Genomic DNA, 21,126 nt, shown 5'->3' on the forward strand with positions numbered 1-21,126 from the left:
GAAACTTTGCTTTTGTTTGTTGGACATCAACATTTTCTTCACTATTTGACATCAAGAAAGAGAAGGGTTGTTGTCTTTTGCTTGGTCATTGTCTTGAGATGCATCCACATTAGAGGAGTATTGGTTTAGGCTCAGGAAACTTTGCTTTTGTTTGTTTGACATCAACATTTTCTTCACTATTTGACATCAATAAAGAGAAGGGTTGTTGTCTTTTTCTTGGTCATTGTCTTGAGATGCATCCACATTAGAGGAGTATTGGTTTAGGCTCTTCAGTCATCCAAAAGAAAGCAATAAACAGTTTCAACAAGAAAGGTATATCATTCTACCATCTCTCTCTAAGGTTTTAGATTTTGTTGCGTTTAGCCATTTAATCATGAACTTGTGATCATTGGTGCAATATGGTGGCAAAAAATTTGATTTTGCTTCCACTACATTTGTTTGCATTTAGTCATAAACAAGAAAGGTATACCATTCTACCATCTCTCTCTAAAGTTTTAGATTTTGCTTCCACTATATTTGTTTGAAAAAACCATCATATTCCAACATATACAAAAAATGGTAAAAAAAAATTAAACCATCAATCTGATGATTAACAAAGAAAAGTTGAGTCCATTACACAATAAATAAATAACCACCAAAAGCCATTTCTATAATTTACTCCTATATTTTCTTATATTTATGTTCATATAATTTCTGCAATTTACTCTTATATTTATGTTGTTTATACAAGAACATCAAATTTGTAATAACTGAAAAGTAATTTTACATTATATTTATGTTGTTCTTTGTACAAAGAACATTTCACCTCCCTTCCAAAACGATTTGTAGTGTAAAGTATCTTGTTTTCTTCTGCGAATCTATCAACACTTGTTAAAAAAAAAATGGTTACACAAAAATACGTATAAAGATTGCTGATTTTTATTCCATAGTACATATATACACGTATAAATATATACGAATGCATACAATATTATGTATCAAGCACAAATTGACTTGTGCCTAATGCGTACTACTTCTTCATAGTATGTATTCAGGCACACACTACCAACATGTCATACATTCGCCCAAATCTCAACTTGTTGGAGAAGTTCCAACAAACTTCCCGCCTTCCGCTTTGCTCTATCGGTTCCATTCTCCAATAATTCCTTCAAAACCTCCTCCGCTCCAAGCTCTTTCATCATCTTCAAACACTCAATATCACCCGCACACACACACCACAAAACCGCCACTCCATTCTCACGATTCCTAGGAGACCCCGTTCGAACCACCTCCACCAAAACCGGAATCGGATCGGCTTGCCCAATCGCCGCTTTCCCTTCATGATGACTAGCGATTATCGCCAAAATCGCTAAAGCCTCATCCATCATTCCACCGCTCGCGTCTTTCACCAATTCCATCAACGGAATCACGATTCCCGCCCGTACCGCTCTCACCTTGTTCCCTTGATAGATACATAGGTTAAAAATGGCGGTCGCCGCGTCTTTTTTCCCTCTCGGAGTCCCGTCTCGAAGCAAATCGATAAGCGGCGGAATCGCACCGGCCGCCCCAATCGCCACCTTGTTTTCGTCCAAAACCGACAAGCTAAAAAGCGTTGCCGCCGCGTTTTCCCGCCCCTCCATGGTTCCGTTCTTCAATACGTCTACTATATCGGGTATGGCTCCAACACCCACGATTATCCCTTTATTCACCTCGTTTATTGATAAGTTCAAAAGTGCGGTGACCGCATGTTCTTGAGTCCGGTTATCTTGGGAAGATAGTAACTCAACTAACAACGGAATCGCACCGGCATCCGCGATGCAAATCCGGCTATCGGCATTCCGTTTCGCTAGTAACCGGAGTTCACCGGCGGCCGCCCGTTGCTCGTCGGAATTACCGTTTCCGAGTTTCTCGAGTAATCCGGTAATGGCGGTTTGGTCACATTCCGATCCGATTTTAGCGGTTTTAGGGTTTCTTGAGTTGCCTTGCGGTTGTGGCAACTCGATTCCGTTACTATCACACCATAAGGCGATTAGACTCTTCAAGACATAGTTCGGTGTTAACGCTGTGTGGAGTAATGTTTGTTGAGTTTTTGGGCATGTTTTGTGTCCCGCGTCTAGCCATTTTTGAATACAAGAACGTTCATATGTCTGCAAAATAGAGAGATTTATATTCATTTGCGACATTAACCACATTTGATTAATGGAAAACGTAATATTTGTAAAAATGTTATTTTTCCAACAACCCATAAAGATTGTACACACTTCCCAATTAGGGATGTCAAATCTAGCACAATACCTGCCCAGTGGAGACAATCACAGGATCTTTCATTAATTCGAGTGATATCGGGCACCTGAAATCATCTGGAATCACCGGAGATCTATGCCTCACGAAGCTCAATTCATGATCAGAGGAATCAAGTTTGGGATTTCCAAGCATCACGAAATCGTTTATCTTTTTAAGAAGAAACGACATTAACTCGAAGCAATTTTCAGGAACTCCATCGGCTGACATCACCATATCGTGAATTGCAAGAGACTCTCTCCTAAGATCATTTATTGTCGTGAGATGCAGTTTTGCTGAAAGTCGTTTGATCATTTCTAGATCGGGTTCTTTTCCCTTTTTCACCATGGCCAAATCTGTTTGGAACTGTAAATCTGGAGACTCGATTTGTCTTTTCGCTCGTTTGAATTGTAGGTGCACAAGTTGTATCTGAGAAATTATAATTAGTTAAGAGGTTATAGACTTCAATAATGAATTTGCACAAGTTGTACACACCTGTTCTCTAACTTCCTCAGGTATATCGAATCTATCATAATGAACTTTGCACAATGCCTCTTCAATCTGTGCAGTTATTGCACGAAACTTGTCGGCAATTCCATCAATTTGCAGCGCCTGTGGCATAAAAGGAATGAGAAACTGAAATAAAGTTTAACCTAAACCCTAAAAACTAGTGGGAGAGACGTAAAAAAACCCAAAATCCCACAACCAATTACGAATTATAAGACGAATTAAATCACATAAAGTGAAGTACCTGAAAGGTTTTGCTTCCTCCATTGACTGATTTGAGAAGCTCCAGAGCCAAATTCAAGGCAATTTTCAAAGACTGTAACCCTTGAACATCATCATCAGCGTTAAGTTGTTCTTCGCTATCTTTTAATTCCTCAAATAAAGGGTTCAAAAGCTTCACTCTCCTCATCAAATTCACGTACATATCTTTAACGGCGTTTCTGCACTCAGGTAACCCTGAAAACTCCCTGACCAGGTCAACGAGTTGACTCACCAAATCACCCCCTTCTTGATTGGCCATTATTAGACCACCAAAATCACACGGTTAAGAGCTCACAGAAACACTCGGTTATGGGATTGAAGAAAGATTGGGTATTAAAGGGACTAAGATTCTGCAAGTGGAGACTTATTCTGGGTTTATGAGGAATTGACGAAATCCCATGAAGAATAATTAATTGTAAAAGGTAGGTTATGGATTCATGGTTGACTTATTAGTTTGGTTGAAATTGAGGAATAAGCGGAACGATGAAAGAGTCAACAATGGCTCCAAAAGAGAAATGGTCGATGATTTGGTGAAAAACTGAAAATGGCCACAAAGGAAAAGAGAGCTACGAGCTGTTTTTCTTTTTGTTGTTTTCTATGGAAACGAGGAAGTCTTTTATTAATTAAGGTTGTTTTGTTATAACGACCATGAGGAAATGATTATTTAATCCTTTTTTGTTTTTAGAGGTAATCTTGATAAAAGTTGGTGTTGATTTTTTTTGAAAGTTGTTGTTGATTTAATTACTACTAAAATGCGAATTCTGGAACACACAGATAATAATAATAATAATAATAATAATAATAATAATAATAATAAATTATTAAAAAAAACTGTAATATGCGATTGATCGCATCATCATCAATAACTTAAGTTGGACGTAATATATAATCAATAATAAATATTCCCTCTTGAGTATGGCATCTTGCTCTTTATTGGCAGCTTCCATTAATTTGGAACTATAATTAGACATAAAATATATTCATAAAAAGATATTTCATAGCTGAAAACCGATAGTTAACAGTTGAAAATTAGTAATTAGTAGCTTCAAATTGAAAGCTGAAAATTGTACACTTTGTAGAAATGTTCGACAAAAATAGTTACAAATTTTAAATCTTGTAAGACTATATAAAAGCTAAAATAAAAAAACTCTTAAAAGCTAAAAGTTACTTGAGATAATTCCAAGATTATCAACTTTTTGTTTAAAACTTAGGTTTTTCCTTGTTATCACTTCAGTGATTCATATTGTTATCCTCTATCGAGTTATTCAGAGTAGCTATTGAAGTTAAACATTTTTGCAAATTCTTTCAAAAGTGCTAATGCAGATTTAAATACTTAGTGATCAATTATTGAAGATTCTGTCAGTGTCGACACTTCACACGTGTAGACTCTAGGTAAGAAGTCTACATTTTGGTGATTTGGAAAAGAAAAAGACACTTCCATGCTTTAGCACTTTTACATCACCAAAAACACATGAAAATCATTGGTATAATAAGAAGCATTTTGTTTCTTATATCAAGTTCCAAGGAGACCAACAAATAATCATTTTATTAAGCTCAAGACCTCTTAGTAATTTATGAGCAAATCCCAAACAAAATGTAAAATCTCAAGCAGAATGGCATCATAGTGAAATTTACAAACTTGTAGCACAATAAAACAAATAAGTTTTAACATATAACATGAAAAAACAAATGACATCTCAAAAAGCATATAAACAGAAAGCAGAAATGATATGATGCCAAATAACACCACCAGGACATGGATCATAGACTGCTGACATTCGGTAATGGTCATCATCTCCTGATTGGGCTACTCGATGCAAGTTACAAGCTCCAATGCTCATAGTACAAGTTGAATAAGCAAAACCCCCAAAAAAGAAAGTCAACCCAACTTCTCCAAGAAAGTTTCGGTCAAGGTATTACCATTTATGATCTTTGTTGTCCCTATAATAATATCATATGCCATCCCTTCCTGCAAATAATAAAATAAGAAACATTTTATTATGCTGTAGTGATTAAATAATTATACTTTTTTAACCAGTTAATATATATATATATATATATATATATATATATATATATATATATATATATATATATATATATATATATATATACTCACAAAAGTGTAACGTGTTTTTATTTTTTGTTGATCTAGCCACTAAACTATTATCATAATAGTCAGAGTAAATTACAGAAATGGTCCCTGGGGTATACTGAAATTCGCACTCTGGGTCCCAAGTTTCAAAATTTTGACACGGACAGTCCTTAAGGTTTAATTTTCTTACATCGGGGGTCCATCTGACTAACACCGTTAAATAAACTCCATTGAAGCCATGCAAAATGACCAATTTACCCCTCATTTTGTTTTTGTCGTGTTTTTTTTATATCTACATATTATAAGTATAAATAAAAACAGCATGAAATAATAAAAAATAAAAATAAAAACCATTCATGTTCCCTCCTCAACCGAAAAGCCTAGCGGCACCCAACACACTCCTCAACAGAAAAGACAAAATGAGGGGTAGATTAGTCGTTTCACATGGATTTAACGAAGTTTTTCTAACAGTGTTAGTCAGAAGGACCACCTATGTAAGAAAATTAAATCTTAAGGACTGTCTGCATCAAATTTTTTATACTTGAACTCAGAGTGAATTTTAGTATATCATAGGGACCATTTCTGTAATTTACTCCATTAGTCATGTATAAGTAATATTTATGTGGCTAAGTCAATAAGATGGCAGAAGTACATTATATTTTTATTTTTCCCAAAATGGGTATCCAAGAAGAACATTAACTTTTTTTAAAATTGAAAAAAGTAAAATGGTTTAATCAGTCGAGAAAAAAGTTAAGTGGCTAAATCAGTAAAATAGTAAAAGTACAAGGACTTTTCTGTAATTTGTTCATTCCTGACCTGAGAGCTGAGAAAGCGAAGTGCAGAAATCTCTGCAAATGTTACCCCTCCAACAAAGACAACTAGAACAAGAGATCTCCTCCCATCTTGTACTCTGAAATATATATATTCAAACCATATATAAAAAATTAATTACACCATTGTACTCTGAATAAATCTACAAAATTTTAGCATTGTAGTTTTAAGTTCTTTTCTTATTATGATTATTAGCAAATTATACCTTGAATAATCTACCTAATTATAGTAGTAAATATCTCTTTGTATTTGGAAGAAATTATTAATATTATAGCAGTAAAAATTTCTTTGTATTTGGATGGAATTATTATTATTAGGAAAAAATTTCAAAGTACAATGCTGTAAAATAGGAAATGATATAATATAAAAATCAATGAAAGTACATTGCTATTTCTTGCATTTATCCAAATGTTTCATAATAAAGGATGAGGAGTCAGAGAACGTACTTGTCCATGTGTGAACCCCCTGGTAGTGTATCAAGTGTACCATTTGCAAATGCACTCTGTAGCAAAGTGGTCAAATAAATTAAATAATTATTTTTATACAAGAAAAAAATGAGAAAAGATAAATCACAAAGAAAGGAAACATATTGTAACCCTTTTCGACTCTGTATGTGTGCCAGGCAACAGCTTTAATATTTCTTCAAGTGGACGCCTAAAAGACCATATATAATTATATAATTATATATTATATAATACACATTCATATATCAGATTGCTTAATAAAAAATAACAATAACAATAACAATACAAAAACAGCTTGTAAAGAGCTGTACAACATGACATGACAGTACTGTGTTTGATGTGGATTGGACTGACATGACATGACGGTCTGTAAAAAGTTGCCACATATGACATGACAGACATGATAGTACTGTAAAAAGATGTCGCACAGTACTGTGTTTGATGTGGATTGGACTGAGTTTGATGAAATGATATGACATGACAGATATGATGGTACTGTAAAAGGTTGTCAGACAGTATTTTTTGTCCTATCCAAAAAGGTGGGACAAGATGGGATGGGTACTCGGTTATGGATCTCTTGTATGTGTAAAAGACTAAAATGCCCTTGTCATGCTAATAATCAAACATTGGAGAAATGAAATGAAACTGACCATCCAGATCGAATTGCATGTTGGATAAGGCGAATACTGAGAGGAGCATATCCAGAGAAAACATATGACACGTCTTTGGGACTACCACCAAAAAAAAGAAGATATTGTAAGTAATTGAATCATACCAAAAAAAAAACAATCTTCATATCAAAATTTACCATGATTTGTAAACCACTTGCCAAAATTCAAATAAGTTTTGATATTCCATAAGTAACTTGTGGAAGTATTGATTCAAACAAGAAGAATGAACTTAATAAAGGGTTAAATGCAACTGTGAAGACATTTCACCTTTTGTTTTAATATTATGCAACAAAAGTTGCTTTTTACACAAACTATAGAACCATGTTTCATTTTAGGATCAAAATATGCAACACGATATTTTATTTGTAACAAGAACGTTTCATTTTTTTTTTTTTCACAATTTATGAAATAACACAAATTGTAGGGCAAAAGTATGCAACATTTTAGGTGGGAACTGGTTCAAAAACTTATTTATGCAAACATTGTGTCATGTTTTTATCAATTTATACAACGATGTTTCACCTTTTCACCAATTTTAAGCAACAATTGAGATTGATATTGAGCATATAAATACATTACTTGGTTGTATCAGTATCTTCAACCACAAGGTTAAGAGCTCGTTTGATTAACAACCAGTTGCTTTTTCCCTCCTTCACAAGACACGAATGAAGATAAAATTTATCAAAAAAAAATTAAAAATTAAAAAAGAATAAGAGCATGTTAGCAAGAGGTACAAAATAAACCTGTTTCTTAACCAACCCAGCTTTTTCTAAATTATTAAGAGTAGCTATATGCTCAAATCCATAGCTGTGAAGAATCTCTCTCCTATAAATCAAGAGGTATAAAAGAAGTTAAATATGTCTTCACATAATATCAAAGTAATTTTTTTTTTTTTTTTTTGTGTATGAAGGAATCTTTATTTTAGTTTTAATTATAGATTGGGTAGAATTTTCAGAGTATGATGATGTAAGAGATAAGACAAAGAAACAAAAGTAAGATCTTCTACTCTAATAAATAAAAATCTTTTTTGCCAAATGTCACACTCTAATTCATTTTGTCACACGTCATTTTGTGGTTGTTTTAAATTAGATTTGTTTCCACATGTCATTTTATGGTTTATTTTGTTTTATTAAATTCCACATAGTATTTAAATGTAAATGAATATCAATTTCATTAATGCAACTTTCCTTCTAACTTCAAATTTCCCAAATTGAAACCCAATTATTTCCTTTGTTTATTTATTTAAATTTAAAAGAGAAACGATCATTTCAGTTTCAATTTCAATAATTCAATATTTTTCTTACTTTCATAATAAATTTAAACTTCCTAAATGTTTAGACATTCATATTTAACTTTTTTTTTTTTTGAATAAACCCGTGTAATACACAGGTCTCACAACTAGTGACATAATAAAGTAAACAAATCAATAAAATATAATACTTTTTATCCTGACCTAATATAGTCAAAGTTTCTTTTTGGTAAACCAGCATTGGTAACTGAAAGCAAGATAAGTTGTCTAAGGACACTAACAAGAGGCTCCTGCTTATGAATCATCTCTTCAATGTAATCCAAACATCTGTAAAACATAAAAACAAATAATAATTTATTGTATATTATAAATAAATAAAATTTGAAATAAGTATTATTATTCAAGCTTACATGTCATAACTCTCAGCCTCAACAATAGTGTGCTCCATATCAAGTCGCCCAAGAAACGAAGGTTTTGAAGTAAGTGTGGATAAATGTTGAGCAAGATTAATGTGCCTCTAAAGAGTAATTTTATGCATTAAAGTTTAGAAAAAAAAAATTATAAACTAAAATGTTAATATAAAAAAAAATTAAAAAAAAATTCAAGAAAGCACATACAGTCATTTCTGGCAATGAGTTGAGCTTTTTGACAAAATCTTTCAACTCAGATACTGTCTGATTCTGATATCACCAAAAAAACAACTATATAATCAATCACAAATATTTTTGTGTTTAACCCAAAAATAATACACATTCTTTAAATATTCGGTTATAGTTTTAATGATTATTTATAGTTTATACTATAAAAGGATGAAGTATGAAAAAGGGAAAATTACTGAAAAACCATTTTATTTTGGGCAATTTTGCAGTTCAACCACTTATACTTTTTTTTTTTTTCCAATCAAACCATAAAAGTTGCAGAGGTCAAAATGGGTAATTTGGAAAAATGTCTGAAATTTTTATAATCATTTTTTTTTTTCCAAGAAGAATTATTGACTTACAGTAGTTTGCATCTCTGTGTAGTCCTGCTTCATGGATGTTGCTTTTTGTCTTAAAACCTGCAATCATACTGCAGATGGCAACTAAGAGAGGACCTCTAAGGCAGATATAATTAAAGTACAAAGGGATTTTAGTAAATACGTATAGAAACGTATACATAAAACTATACTTGTATACAAAGATATAATATATATATATATATATATATATATATATATATATATATATATATATATAAATCATGGTTATTATAGATCAACCTGGACAACAACTTCAAAGTTAAGATCCCGAGTCTCCCTGAACAGCTTGTCACTGAAAACACAGGGGTAAATCAGTAAATTTACGAAATTAGCAATGTATTTTTGTTTATTTGTGTATTATAAGTTATAGAGCAAAACATGCATACGTCGAATTAAGAGGAACCTTCATCTTTTTCCCATCTTGTTGGTTAGCACCCATGATTGATGCATCTATCTCCACAGCACCATTATTGATGTGTAGAAACTGAAAAAATTACAAGGTTGAAAATTAAGATGGGTAAAATGATGGAAATGCCCTTACTAGAACCATGTGTGTTGGGCACAAGCCATTTATAACAAAGATTGTTAATGGTGTTAGTTGGTTTCAAGGATATGATTGATGTGAAATTGTAAGTCTAAAACTAAGAGTGAAAAAAAAAAAAGGTTGGTGGATAAAACATGCAAATTGACTGTAAGTTCAGGGACTAAATTTGTAATTTACCTCGTCCAAAAGCCCTTCATATGTCAATTGAGTACACATAGGAGTCACCATATCCAACTGAAACACAACAATAATCATGCAAGTTTGAAAAAAAAAAAAATTATAATATATAGGATTATGGAATTAAACATTATGAACAAGAACACTGAACACCTAATTAATCAAAATATAAAATAAAACTATCACAAAAACAATGACAAGAAAAATAAAGTGATGAAAATTAGGAGTATGGAATATGAATATGCATTGAAAAATTTAATAGGAAAAATCCTTGATGAGGAAAATACTTTTCATAGATCAGATGCACTTTTTCATCTATCAAGAAGTTAATAAACTTTTTCTGTAGCAAAATAAATCAGATTATTCATTTTAAGAATTGCATTGCATTTTAAGAAAAGAAAAGTAATTTAGTACAGAAAAACTACCTCTCTGTCCAGAATGATAATGGTATTTATCTCAGGGACACCTGTCTGCAGTTTTAGAAGAAAAATGAGAATAGTTGCTATTTGACAAAGGGAAAATTACAGAAAAACCATTATAATGGTTTTTTCTGTAATTTTCCCTTCTAAAAGTAGAAAGTATTTCTCTCATGTATCACTTACATCAGTTGAGCTAACAGGCTCTTCAGCTTGCAGACGATTAAGCATGTCAGCAACACGTACAGATGCTTTCCCTTTTGCCCTAACATTTGGTATCAAACCAAAAGAGAACTACAAAAAAAACATAAATCTCAAAAAATTGTATGATATAAATATATAAAGTTGATAATACTTCAAGTAAAAATTCAACTAAACCTCAAGCTTGTGGATGGCTTTGGCAATATGCCAAAGAGAGGTTGTATCACCATCTGTTACACATTCCTGTTAACAGAAAAAACATCCACACAAAGTAAATACTAAACACTCTTAATTGAAGGAATTACAATTGCCTAAAATCCTAATGAATGTAATGATTAATGAGTAATGATACATACTTTATAAGATGAATCGAGTTCAAATGATAATATATCCTCATCAATTGGAACAGCATACAATGGGAACTCCCCAATAGTTAATAGATTATGAACTTTTTCATCCTCAAGAAGCTGCAAAGTGAGTAATTGGCTTATAAATATCTATATACATAATCAATCAAGAATTTTGTTAGGTATTAGAATAGCTTACTTTCTCACATGCAACACCCCTACGAGGAACAAAATAGAGAAAATACTCTCTTTGAAGCCCTTTTGAGTTGTCATTGTGGATATGTGAAGAAATAAATTTCATCAAATGAAGCTGAGTTTGTACAAGGTAAACCACTTTTGTACAGGTAGTCTCGAGTGGATCTTCATTAAGATAAAGCAGTTCAGCCCCATGTTCCTGTTTATGTAGCATCGACAGTTAGCAGATAGATAACCTATTAACCCTAATTATAAGACGCATGAAATGAGAGAAATTAGAGTTGACTTGCCTTGAGGACCGAAGTCTGGACGATCAATGACAGGGAACCTCCTAGTTTCTGATCGATGACCAAACACTTTTTCCCTCGAATCTATGAGTATGTCATCGAAAGCAAAATTAAACTAATTGTGCTTCAATTTTATCGGTTACTCATTCATTATAATGATTTAATAAATGGTACGAATTACACTAAATTCGTATGATAATGACCGAACTGAGTAGAATTCAGAGTATGCGAGTGAAGCTTACATTTTTTAGGATTGTTATGAGCTCTTTCTGAGATTGATCTCTGTAATTCGAAAGAAATCAAATTACAAACTGATGTAAAGGTGAACACACACATTTACACCTAAAGTGAAGCGCATAACTTAACCCATTCGTAGGAAGCTTACCTTATAGGAGTCAAATTGATAGGTCCGTTCTGTAAATTGGGAATTTGAGCCATTGATATCCCCTTTTACGATCTGTGTCCCTCCGGTGTGATCAGAGCAAAAAGTAATTAGGCGACGAGCAGACGAAGATGAAGAACAGATTAAAGGCTTTAGAATGGGCTTGTTATATTCTGGGCTTTGGAAGCCCGATAAGTTACAAATGTAGCACATCCATGTTATGTGATGTGAAGGTGGATCGTAGGAGCATCTTTTTTTAAATAATAATGTAATTTATACATTTAAATTTAAATAAAAAAAGTGGGACCTCCTTTATAATTTTTCAAGTACCTGCATTATCTATTTTAGCAAAAAAAAAAATATATTGAAATGTATGCAGATATTACAATCCGCTTAATGCTTCAATCCATTTAAAATGTAATAGTCAAATTCATCAAAATAAAATAAAATAAATACCGAAGAAAGGAATGACATTGAAGGCCTGATCAGTGTGCGACTGTTCACAAATCATGATTGACATCTCCATTAGGCTACGCATCACTCAGGTTTAGGGACGAGCAAAATGATCGAACCGATCCGAACCGGACCCGATCCGGGAACCGGCTTCGGCCAAAATCAAGAACCGAACCGGACCGGCGGTTCTACCGGTTACTACCGATTCTTGTTGTGTCTTCAAATGTTGGAAACGATCCTTGAAAAATAGTATCATACGGTTCCGGTTTTTGTCGGTTCTACCGGTTCCGGTTATATCGGTTCCGGTTTCTACCGGCTCCCAGTTCCAAAAATCCAGAAAAATAACGTCTCAGTCCCGGCCCGACAGGTTCCATCGGGTTCCGGCCGGTTCCCCGGTCCATACGCTCATCCCTACTCAGGTTAGTTACTCTTCAATTAATCATTATTCGATTTTAGAATTTCTTAAGTTGGAGACTTAGAGTTTGTCTAATTGTGTTTAATTTTCAATTTCAGAATTTATTTAGAAGTTAGAACATTAATTTTGATAGCATTGAGAACATTGTTTTTGTCTAGTAGTCTTGATTTATCTATTTTAATAATTTAATTTCATACAAAAATTGGAAGTATGTTTGATTTCATGATTTTTCTTTTGTATAATTGTTTTGGTCAAAAACTAATAAGCTAATTTCATAACCAAGTTAGTAAGTGTGGTGTGATGTTTAAATGTGTAAAACTAAAATGTTTAAGATTTTGAAATATGTTGAAAATCTTGGTCGTACCCAAGATCCTCGGAAGAAGATAATAATATTTAGAATTGATTCGTTTTAAAGTGCAACAAGTGTATTTGAAGTATTTTGGACAAAAATAATGTTAAAATGGTAAAATTAATGAATTTAGATAGTTAGATGGTGTTTGGCATTACTTTTAGAATGACTTTTTAATTTTTTTTCTTTTTTTCAAAAAATTAAAAAAATCAAAAGATGTTTGGATAATTGAAAATTTCTTTTGAAATGATTTTTTGCAAAGAGTAAAAGAAGTGGTTTCAAAAAATCATAAAAACCTGACTTTTTGTGATTTTTTGTGATTTTACATATAAAAGTTAATCAAAAATCATTTTGCTTAATCCAAACACTTTTTAAATAGTATCTTTTGCAAAAAGTCATTCCATTAAAAGTCCTTCTACAAAAAGAACTTTTGATTTTCAAAAGCAATCACAAACACCTCCTTAATCTTAAGATATTCAAAAAATATATACCAAGATATTATAGAATATATTGGTTGTTTTGACAATAAAATTAGATATATAATCAAGTATATATGAATTGTAATCGGTTAAATAATAATAAATGAGTAAAAGCATATGCAAGAACACACTGATGTATGAAGAAAACCCTTAATCATTTTAGATCTCTGGCATAAAACATCAGGGTGTGATGAAATTATATTGTCATATTTATAAACATTTTAGGCATAATTTCAATACATTTTAAGCTATATTTTAGTAATTGCAAAGGTATTTGGTACTTATTAAGTTTAAATTTATTATGCAGCAAAAAAAAAACATTCTTGAAGAAAAATGACTGAAACCGAAAAAAATTGGATACTTTAAGGATTAGAGTTTAAGCTAGGAGTTTAAAGGAGCACAATTCGAGTTATACACATTTCCCACAATATGGTGTTTTGAAGTCCACGGTATGGTTACAAGAAGAATCTTAACACCTTGCATAAAAAATAAAGCTCACGACGTGACATTTATCTTTTTCACATTGTGACCACGTATCCTAGAAGATTCATATATGGAAAGGTACAAGTTTCCTTGGCGAATACGGGATAGACACTGATGTCGTGACACCCTGATGGTCACGACGTGAAGAGCGATTATAAGGAAACTATATATATACAAGTTTCCTTGGCGAATACGGGATAGACACTAAGTTCATGTTGTGACACCCTGATGGTCACGACGTGAAGTGCGATTATAAGGAAACTATATATATATATATATATATATATATATATATATATATATATATATATATATATATATATACTATAATATTGCCCATTTCTTGAAAATTAAGAGGTATACATTTTATAACACCATGTACAATTTATTAAGCTTACAATGTATACGCATACACGCATGTATCATTGTAACGTATGGTCGTAGCTTCTCGTGGAAAACCCTAATACCCTCTAGACACTATTAGCCATCATTTCTTCCAAAAGCTTCTTCCAAATCTATTACGTCTACCTCCTCACTTTCTTCAATCTCTGATAGGCTTCCATTATTACCACCCTCCTATATCCGTCGCTATCACCACCCTGACGACATTGTCGTTACCTTCAGTCATCGTCTGCCCCACTTCTACCTAGAAACTGTAACTCTATCTCGTTGCCACCATCAGACACTATTAGCTGCAAGCCCTAACCCTAGAGTGTCCCCTCCATCACTAATTTTATGGCTTTCGCCGTGTTCATCTTCGCCTTACTTCTCAAAGTCTCCACCGCCCTTTCCAGTCAGAACACAACCCATCTATTCTCTGTTGTCCTCATTTTTGGCGACTCCACTGCAGATTCCGGCAACAACAATTACATAAATACCCCATTGAAAACCGACCATCCCCCATACGGGGAAGACTTTCCTGGAAAAATCCCCACCGGATGATTTTCAAACGAAAAACTGGTGTCGGACTTTTGGGCGTCTCTACTACGAATAAAGCAAACCGTTCCTCCGTTCCTGCAGCTTAATAACTCCAATTTTGATATCCGCACCGGAGTGAACTTCGCTTCCGCCAGATCCGACTACGATGACATGATGTCTCAGATTTCACAGGTGATTCCTGTGACGAAGCAGTTGTATTACTTTAAGGAGTATATAAAGAGATTGAAGAAAGTTGTGGGGATCAAAGTTGAGGGGGCGTTGGTGTCAATTAGTGCTGGAACAAATGATTTCCCAATTAGCTACTACGATCTTCCTTCTAGAAGAGACGATTTCTCCATGGAAGATTACCAGGATTATATATTGAAGAAGCTTCAGAATTTCATCAATGTAACTCTCTCTCTCTCTCACTCTCTCTCTCTCCCTCTCTCTCTATGTCTTTATTTAAACAGTTTGTTTGATTTTGTGCTGGTGGTTGATAGGAGTTGTACAAGCTCGGATGTCGAACAATGGTGGTTTCAGGGCTACCTCCGATGGGGTGTTTACCGATTCAAATGTTATCCAGATTCTCGGGAACATGTTTGATGCATCAGAACACCGATGCTCGAGTCTACAATCAGAAGCTCATGAATTTGTTGCCGCATATTCAATCCTCTTTAAAAGGAAGCCAGATTATGTACACAAATATCTACACTACGACGATGAAGATGATCCGAAATCCACGAAAACATGGTAAATTTGTGGCATTAATTTTAATTCCCATTAATTTTAATTCATGTGTTTATTGCATTCTTGTTCATTTGCTAATTTTATATACACACCACACCACACCACATACCTCCTACTTTTGTTTTTTGAGTGGCTTACAGGTCGATTTGGTGTGTGAATTTAAGTGGTTTAGTTATACCTGTTGATTACAGATCCATACTTGAACAGATGCTGGTATAATGTCTCCCTTTGAACACACGGAGGTTTTTGTTCTTGACGTTGGTGGAGAGGTGCTACTTGCTCTCACTAGCTTTAAACATATTGATTATGATGATGATACTAATCTTTTTCCATATGATATTTTGATAGGTCGACCTAGATTTGGGAAACTATGAACGCTTCTTAGACGTGAGGAGGCTTACTAGAGATAACAACATAACCACTGGAAAGATCTATCAGGTACCATTACCATTTACCAAAATTTGTGTTGTATTATTTCTACACTCTGTAGTAGTGATTAGTGCCATATTCTTTCAGTAATTTGTTCTCATTTTGCCAGTCTGTTCTTCCACTAGGATAGAAAAATAAACTTACCTTCAGTTGGGCATTGAATTTAGATACACACAACTTCCTAAATTCTTAAAATTTAAAAATAATTACACTAAGTCAGTTAAGTAAACAACAAACAACACCTTAACACATTAAGGACATTCTTGAATTTTGAAAAAAAATAAATCTTTCACTTTAATATGTTATGTTCCATTGTTCAAATCATATATACTAAGCAATTTGAAGTTGTTATATATCCATCCCAGTGTTCCTAGTTTTCTTTTTGGGTTGGTTTTATTTGTTTACAATTAAGGGGTCAGATTCAGATGCGGAATTGGATTCCGATTCCGATTCCGATGATCATGATCCTTAGACATAATCTACAACTATAGATGCAGCAAATAAGAGAATACAACAAGAGGGGCAAGATGAACTACAACTTAACATCAAAGAACAACCTGATGAGTTTCGATTGCCAACACAAGAGGTTTACTTCTTTTTCTTATCATTTGTGGTTAAATGACATGTTATGTTGCATTTACTTTTTAAGGTAATGCTAATCTACTAATCTTGATATATTTTGTATGATAAATTCTATGTATTTTTCACCAAATTCCAATTGTTTCTATAATGTTACATTTTGTTCAGATGTTTCCACCCGTTGAACGTTGAACTTATGGAACTAATTAAAGCTTTTGAAAAGCCTAGGCCTATCACCCTACTGAACGAACACTAACTGATACACAAAGAGGTGAATTTGAAGACATGCTTCGTGCCCTAACATTAGAAAGAATTCAATAAAAAGAAGCAATGGGTTTTGCATTATATAATGTTGACGCTGCTGGAGAGGTAAATAAGGGTAAAATCAGATAGTCACTTAACCAGTTTCTTAGAGCTAGGGGTAAATTGGTAATTTTACATTGATGTTAGTAATTATTTTCATAGTTTATCGGCCTAAATTGAATGTTTTTTCCAAGAAAATTTGCACAAACTTTCCATTAATAAGTGATGTATGGATAAAATGATATATACCTGGGGAAGTTTGCATGAACATTTTGCCAAGTGTTATTGAATAAGAAATACCTTTACCTTTTTGTATGACATTAACACATTTTATATTTTCAGAAAATGTTTGCAGTGAAGGCTCAAGAAGCGTTAAAAAAACTTATCATAGTTTAGAAGTTGGTTGAAGTCCATGTAAGGTGCAGACTTGTGCTGCTTTAATAGGTGGTGCAGAATAGTTTTTCCCATAATTATGAAGGTTTTGCTAATTTATGAACAATAATAATAATAATTTTTTTTACATATTTCTCTTTTGTCTCTTAATTTTGTTTTATTTTGGTTATTAAAAAAATATTTTTATTAAGGCTAAATGCAAGAAATGGCAAATTACTTTCAATGATTTCTTAATTATAGCATCTACAATAGATTTACGATGTAAAAAATATTATTTTCATATTTCCCACTTAGTTCTTTTTTTTTTTCCAGAAAATGGTTTGTGTATTAGAAGTTAGCAATGTACTTTTTAATCATTTTGAGAAATAGCAACATATTTTTATAGATAATTCAAAGTAGGATGCCCTAATGTGACCATTGCAAAGGTACAATGCTATGTTTATTTTCAAAAAGTTATTAAAAAGGAAAGTGTGTAAAATTTTCCGAGGACAGAAAATCACGTAAATTTATTCATGGACTAAAAAACACAAGACAATGTGATTCAGTAATAATCAATAAATTATATTGCTATTTAGGGGTAAATAGATCTAAATACAATGCTATTGAGAGTAAAACCAAAAAAATATATGTTAACAAAAATCATCCATGTTCAATTTTATGAAAGAAAGATGTTATGGTTTGAACCTGGCCCGAAACAAATCTTTTGGTAAAACTATGAGTTATCTTAATTAAATGTGTTTCTTAACTAATTCAACAAATCTTAATAATAACAATTCAAATTACCAAGTTAATAAACAAATTTTAAATATTTTTGAAATATTCATCAAATCTAAAATACAAACTTAATCAAACTAAAATAATATGTATAAGAAAATTTTGATTAACATCCATGACAAAAAAAAACACCAACTATAATCGAACCAAAAAATTGAACGAACTTTCTTTAACCAAACTGAAAAAGTCCAAAAAACCAATTCAATTAGCTTGAAAATCATTACGTTTTTTTTTAATCCGAAATGTGATTTTTTTATAAAATGGGAGACCGTAAGGTCGGGCACACTAACTCCTAATAAACCCTTTAAAGTACCTTGTAAACCCAAATTCACAATTTTTAAACACTAAACAACAAGCTTACCCTAAACTATAAATGCTAAACCCAAAACATACTTGAATTTTAAAAAATATTTAAATTGATTAGCATAATTTTTACCACAACATATTTTATTTTTGTAACCCAAACAAAAAACACACTTTAATTTTTTATTCCGAAAAGATACTTATGTCAATTAAGTCCCGATCAACATGTTTCATTTTGGTTCAGTATACATTAAAGAAATCGTTAAATTAACATTAATGTTTGTTCCTATTGTTCCAAAATCGCTAATTGAAAATAATGTTTGTTGATACTTCCCATTACGTTAAGTCTTATTTTTAATATGACATGCTTCTTACAACAAAATAATCGTTTGATTGAAAGTAATTATTGTCCGCCGAATAGAAACTAATTGCCGAATCATACATGTTTTCGAATAGAATAATTTCCGAAATAAATTATTTGTACCCGTCGCTTGGCGCGGGTAAACGGCTAGTGTGTGTGTGTGTATATATATATATATATATATATATATATATATATATATATATATATATATATGTATGTATATATATCGATGATTAGATCAACTTGAAGAATTTTGGACAAAAAACTTGCGAAAATTAACCTTCTATGACTTTTGGAAGGAAGAGAAGATTGAAGATCGAGAGATTAGAAGATTGTAGCAAGAGTTCACATCATTCATTCGGTTTACTTGGATTTGATCATGTCTAGCTTAAATTTGTATGTGTTTATATGTTTCTTTTCTGCAATTATGATATAAATCATTAGGATTTCGTTTAGTAATGATGAACCCTAATACTATATGTTAGTTTATACTTTTTCATGGATTTATGAAGTTTGTTTAGCTTGTGTTTGATATATCAAAGCCTAGCATGTTATTAGTTTCAATCTTGTTGCCTATATTTCAAGTTATGTGTAGTTGATTGATCACTTTAATTGCATGGACTTGTTTACCTAGAAGTTTATGAATATTAAATTGCGAGAGCTAGTGATGGGCCAAATCCTAGATTAGGTAATAAAGATAGTAACTTTAACTGTGCTAGAGAACATAATTTAATCATAATTGTGTTTGGTTATTTGTCTTTATCATAGATAATTAATCTTAGATTTATCTTACATAGCCCAATAAAATTAAATAATCAATTTGGTGTGCACTTGTGTATGATCATTGCATAGTAGTCATTGAATTGGTGAAAACGTTAGGAGATCAGATCAAGACTTATAATAGCTTTTGATATTGCTAACCAACTGAATTAATCCATGTCTTAAAACTAACCGTAGGAAAAAGGGTGATTCAAAGTTAAACAAAAGTGTCGTCATTTTCTTGAATACAATCGTCTTTAATTAGTTGTTTGCTTAGTTAATCGAGAAGTTAAGTTAATATAAACTTGCAAAATCAGATAAAAATCCTCACTTTAGTTGTTTTTCTTAGGTAAATTTTTAGTAATTATTTTATTAGCTAAATTTTGTTCCATGTGTTTGATACCCGACTTACTTTACTATATTATAAAATGACTAGGTACACTGCCTATAAGTGTATTAGTAGTTAAGTTTTGTTAAGTTATAAATTTAAAACTGGTAGGTATATTTGTGCACATCAAAGTTTTTGGCACCGTTGTCGGGAAACAGCTTATTTCAGTTGTTAATTTAACTGCTTTAGGTTAATCGATCATTTTTTGTGGTGTAAAAAACGCAAAAAGTTAATTTTCTGTATTAAATTAGTTTTTTTTTACGGTTCTCATGACATGAACAACTTGCTATCATGACATGAAACTGAATTTTTCCAATTTCTCGTTTATCTACTTTTTAGTTCGTTTTTATGGTTTTGTTTTGTTTCAGTGATATATAACCAGGGGATCTAATTTTCAAGATTGTTCCCCTACTTGACAATCCAGAATCCAGGTTCCACAAGAATAAGGATAAAAGGTCGACGAGTCGTAACAATTTTCAATCAGACAAGGGTTTCAAAAGCTTTGAGAAAACTCCCAAAAAGAAGGGCATTGGGTACAAGCCAAAAACTGAAACTTAGGACGATTGATGAGAAGAAATCAAAAGCGAGGTAGAAAATATAGTGGACATAACAAGGATGACGATGGATGAGTACAAAAAGAGGATGTGTGATGATAACAGGCCGGGTCTTGTTCCACCATAAATTCCGACTGCAACAAACTTTGAGCTCAAGAGACACATTCTCTTGATGCTCAAGGACATTCCATTTACTGTAAAGAACTATGAAGACACATTTAAACACATTGATGAGGTGTTGGACATTGCCAACTACTTCCTGATCCAAATGTCTCAAGAGATGCGATATTACTCAGGATGCTTCCGGTGACGTTTACAAAAGAAGCAAAAATTTGGTTGAAGTCACTTACACATGGAACAATCACAACCTGGACCAACCTTCATGAAGCATTCATTGAACAATTCATCCATCCTTCAAAGATAGCCAAACTCAAGAAGAAGATAGCAAATTTCCAACAAAACAATGGTGACTCTTTGTATGAAGCTTGGGAGAGATAAAAGGAATGCTAAGGAATTGTCCTCAACACAATCT

At 32.5% G+C, this 21,126-nt stretch overlaps 2 protein-coding genes, 1 non-coding gene and 1 pseudogene across 3 annotated transcripts; 1 reads left to right on the top strand and 3 right to left on the bottom strand.

Annotated features, from left to right (window-relative positions):
* Positions 1 to 896: 896 nt before the first annotated feature.
* LOC145015065 (U-box domain-containing protein 14-like) lies at positions 897 to 3,632 on the bottom strand. The gene is made up of 4 exons (XM_078973510.1): positions 3,011 to 3,632; positions 2,755 to 2,871; positions 2,275 to 2,688; positions 897 to 2,126 (listed from the first exon to the last, which is right to left on the bottom strand). Exons 1-4 carry the CDS (start codon positions 3,284 to 3,286, stop codon positions 1,053 to 1,055), a joined length of 1,881 nt encoding a protein of 626 aa, XP_078829636.1. The 5' UTR covers positions 3,287 to 3,632; the 3' UTR covers positions 897 to 1,052.
* Positions 3,633 to 4,554: 922 nt separating this feature from the next.
* Positions 4,555 to 12,065, bottom strand: ATVPS33 (Sec1/munc18-like (SM) proteins superfamily). Its single transcript, XM_078975162.1, has 22 exons — positions 11,908 to 12,065; positions 11,765 to 11,804; positions 11,526 to 11,606; positions 11,240 to 11,434; positions 11,050 to 11,160; positions 10,871 to 10,936; positions 10,679 to 10,786; positions 10,502 to 10,546; positions 10,077 to 10,133; positions 9,742 to 9,839; positions 9,596 to 9,647; positions 9,338 to 9,394; positions 8,955 to 9,017; positions 8,748 to 8,854; positions 8,542 to 8,664; positions 7,832 to 7,913; positions 7,668 to 7,738; positions 7,068 to 7,148; positions 6,550 to 6,607; positions 6,400 to 6,455; positions 5,939 to 6,032; positions 4,555 to 4,996 (listed from the first exon to the last, which is right to left on the bottom strand). Exons 1-22 carry the CDS (start codon positions 11,958 to 11,960, stop codon positions 4,907 to 4,909), a joined length of 1,788 nt encoding a protein of 595 aa, XP_078831288.1. The 5' UTR covers positions 11,961 to 12,065; the 3' UTR covers positions 4,555 to 4,906.
* Positions 12,066 to 14,818: 2,753 nt separating this feature from the next.
* LOC145016550 (GDSL esterase/lipase At2g24560-like) lies at positions 14,819 to 16,649 on the top strand (annotated as a pseudogene).
* Positions 16,650 to 21,020: 4,371 nt separating this feature from the next.
* Positions 21,021 to 21,126, bottom strand: LOC145019056 (small nucleolar RNA R71). The gene has a single exon (XR_013667376.1). It is a non-coding gene; the product is annotated as a small nucleolar RNA R71 (small nucleolar RNA).

Source organism: Lactuca saligna, chromosome 9, assembly GCF_052625555.1.
Source record: "Lactuca saligna cultivar CGN05327 chromosome 9, ASM5262555v1, whole genome shotgun sequence".
In the NCBI taxonomy this organism is placed as follows: Eukaryota; Viridiplantae; Streptophyta; class Magnoliopsida; order Asterales; family Asteraceae; genus Lactuca; species Lactuca saligna.

What these genes read in the sequence shown, in the direction of transcription:
- LOC145015065 (XM_078973510.1), bottom strand. Translation starts at nt 3,286, where the DNA reads ATGGCCAATCAAGAAGGGGGTGATTTGGTGAGTCAACTCGTTGACCTG. An exon ending in GAGGAAGCAAAACCTTTCAG is followed by an intron (nt 2,872 to 3,010) that starts GTACTTCACTTT and finishes TTTATGCCACAG; the next exon opens with GCGCTGCAAATTGATGGAAT. An exon ending in CTGAGGAAGTTAGAGAACAG is followed by an intron (nt 2,689 to 2,754) that starts GTGTGTACAACT and finishes ATAATTTCTCAG; the next exon opens with ATACAACTTGTGCACCTACA.
- ATVPS33 (XM_078975162.1), bottom strand. Translation starts at nt 11,960, where the DNA reads ATGGCTCAAATTCCCAATTTACAGAACGGACCTATCAATTTGACTCCT. An exon ending in ATCAATTTGACTCCTATAAG is followed by an intron (nt 11,805 to 11,907) that starts GTAAGCTTCCTA and finishes TTCGAATTACAG; the next exon opens with AGATCAATCTCAGAAAGAGC. An exon ending in AACTCGATTCATCTTATAAA is followed by an intron (nt 10,937 to 11,049) that starts GTATGTATCATT and finishes TTCTGTTAACAG; the next exon opens with GAATGTGTAACAGATGGTGA.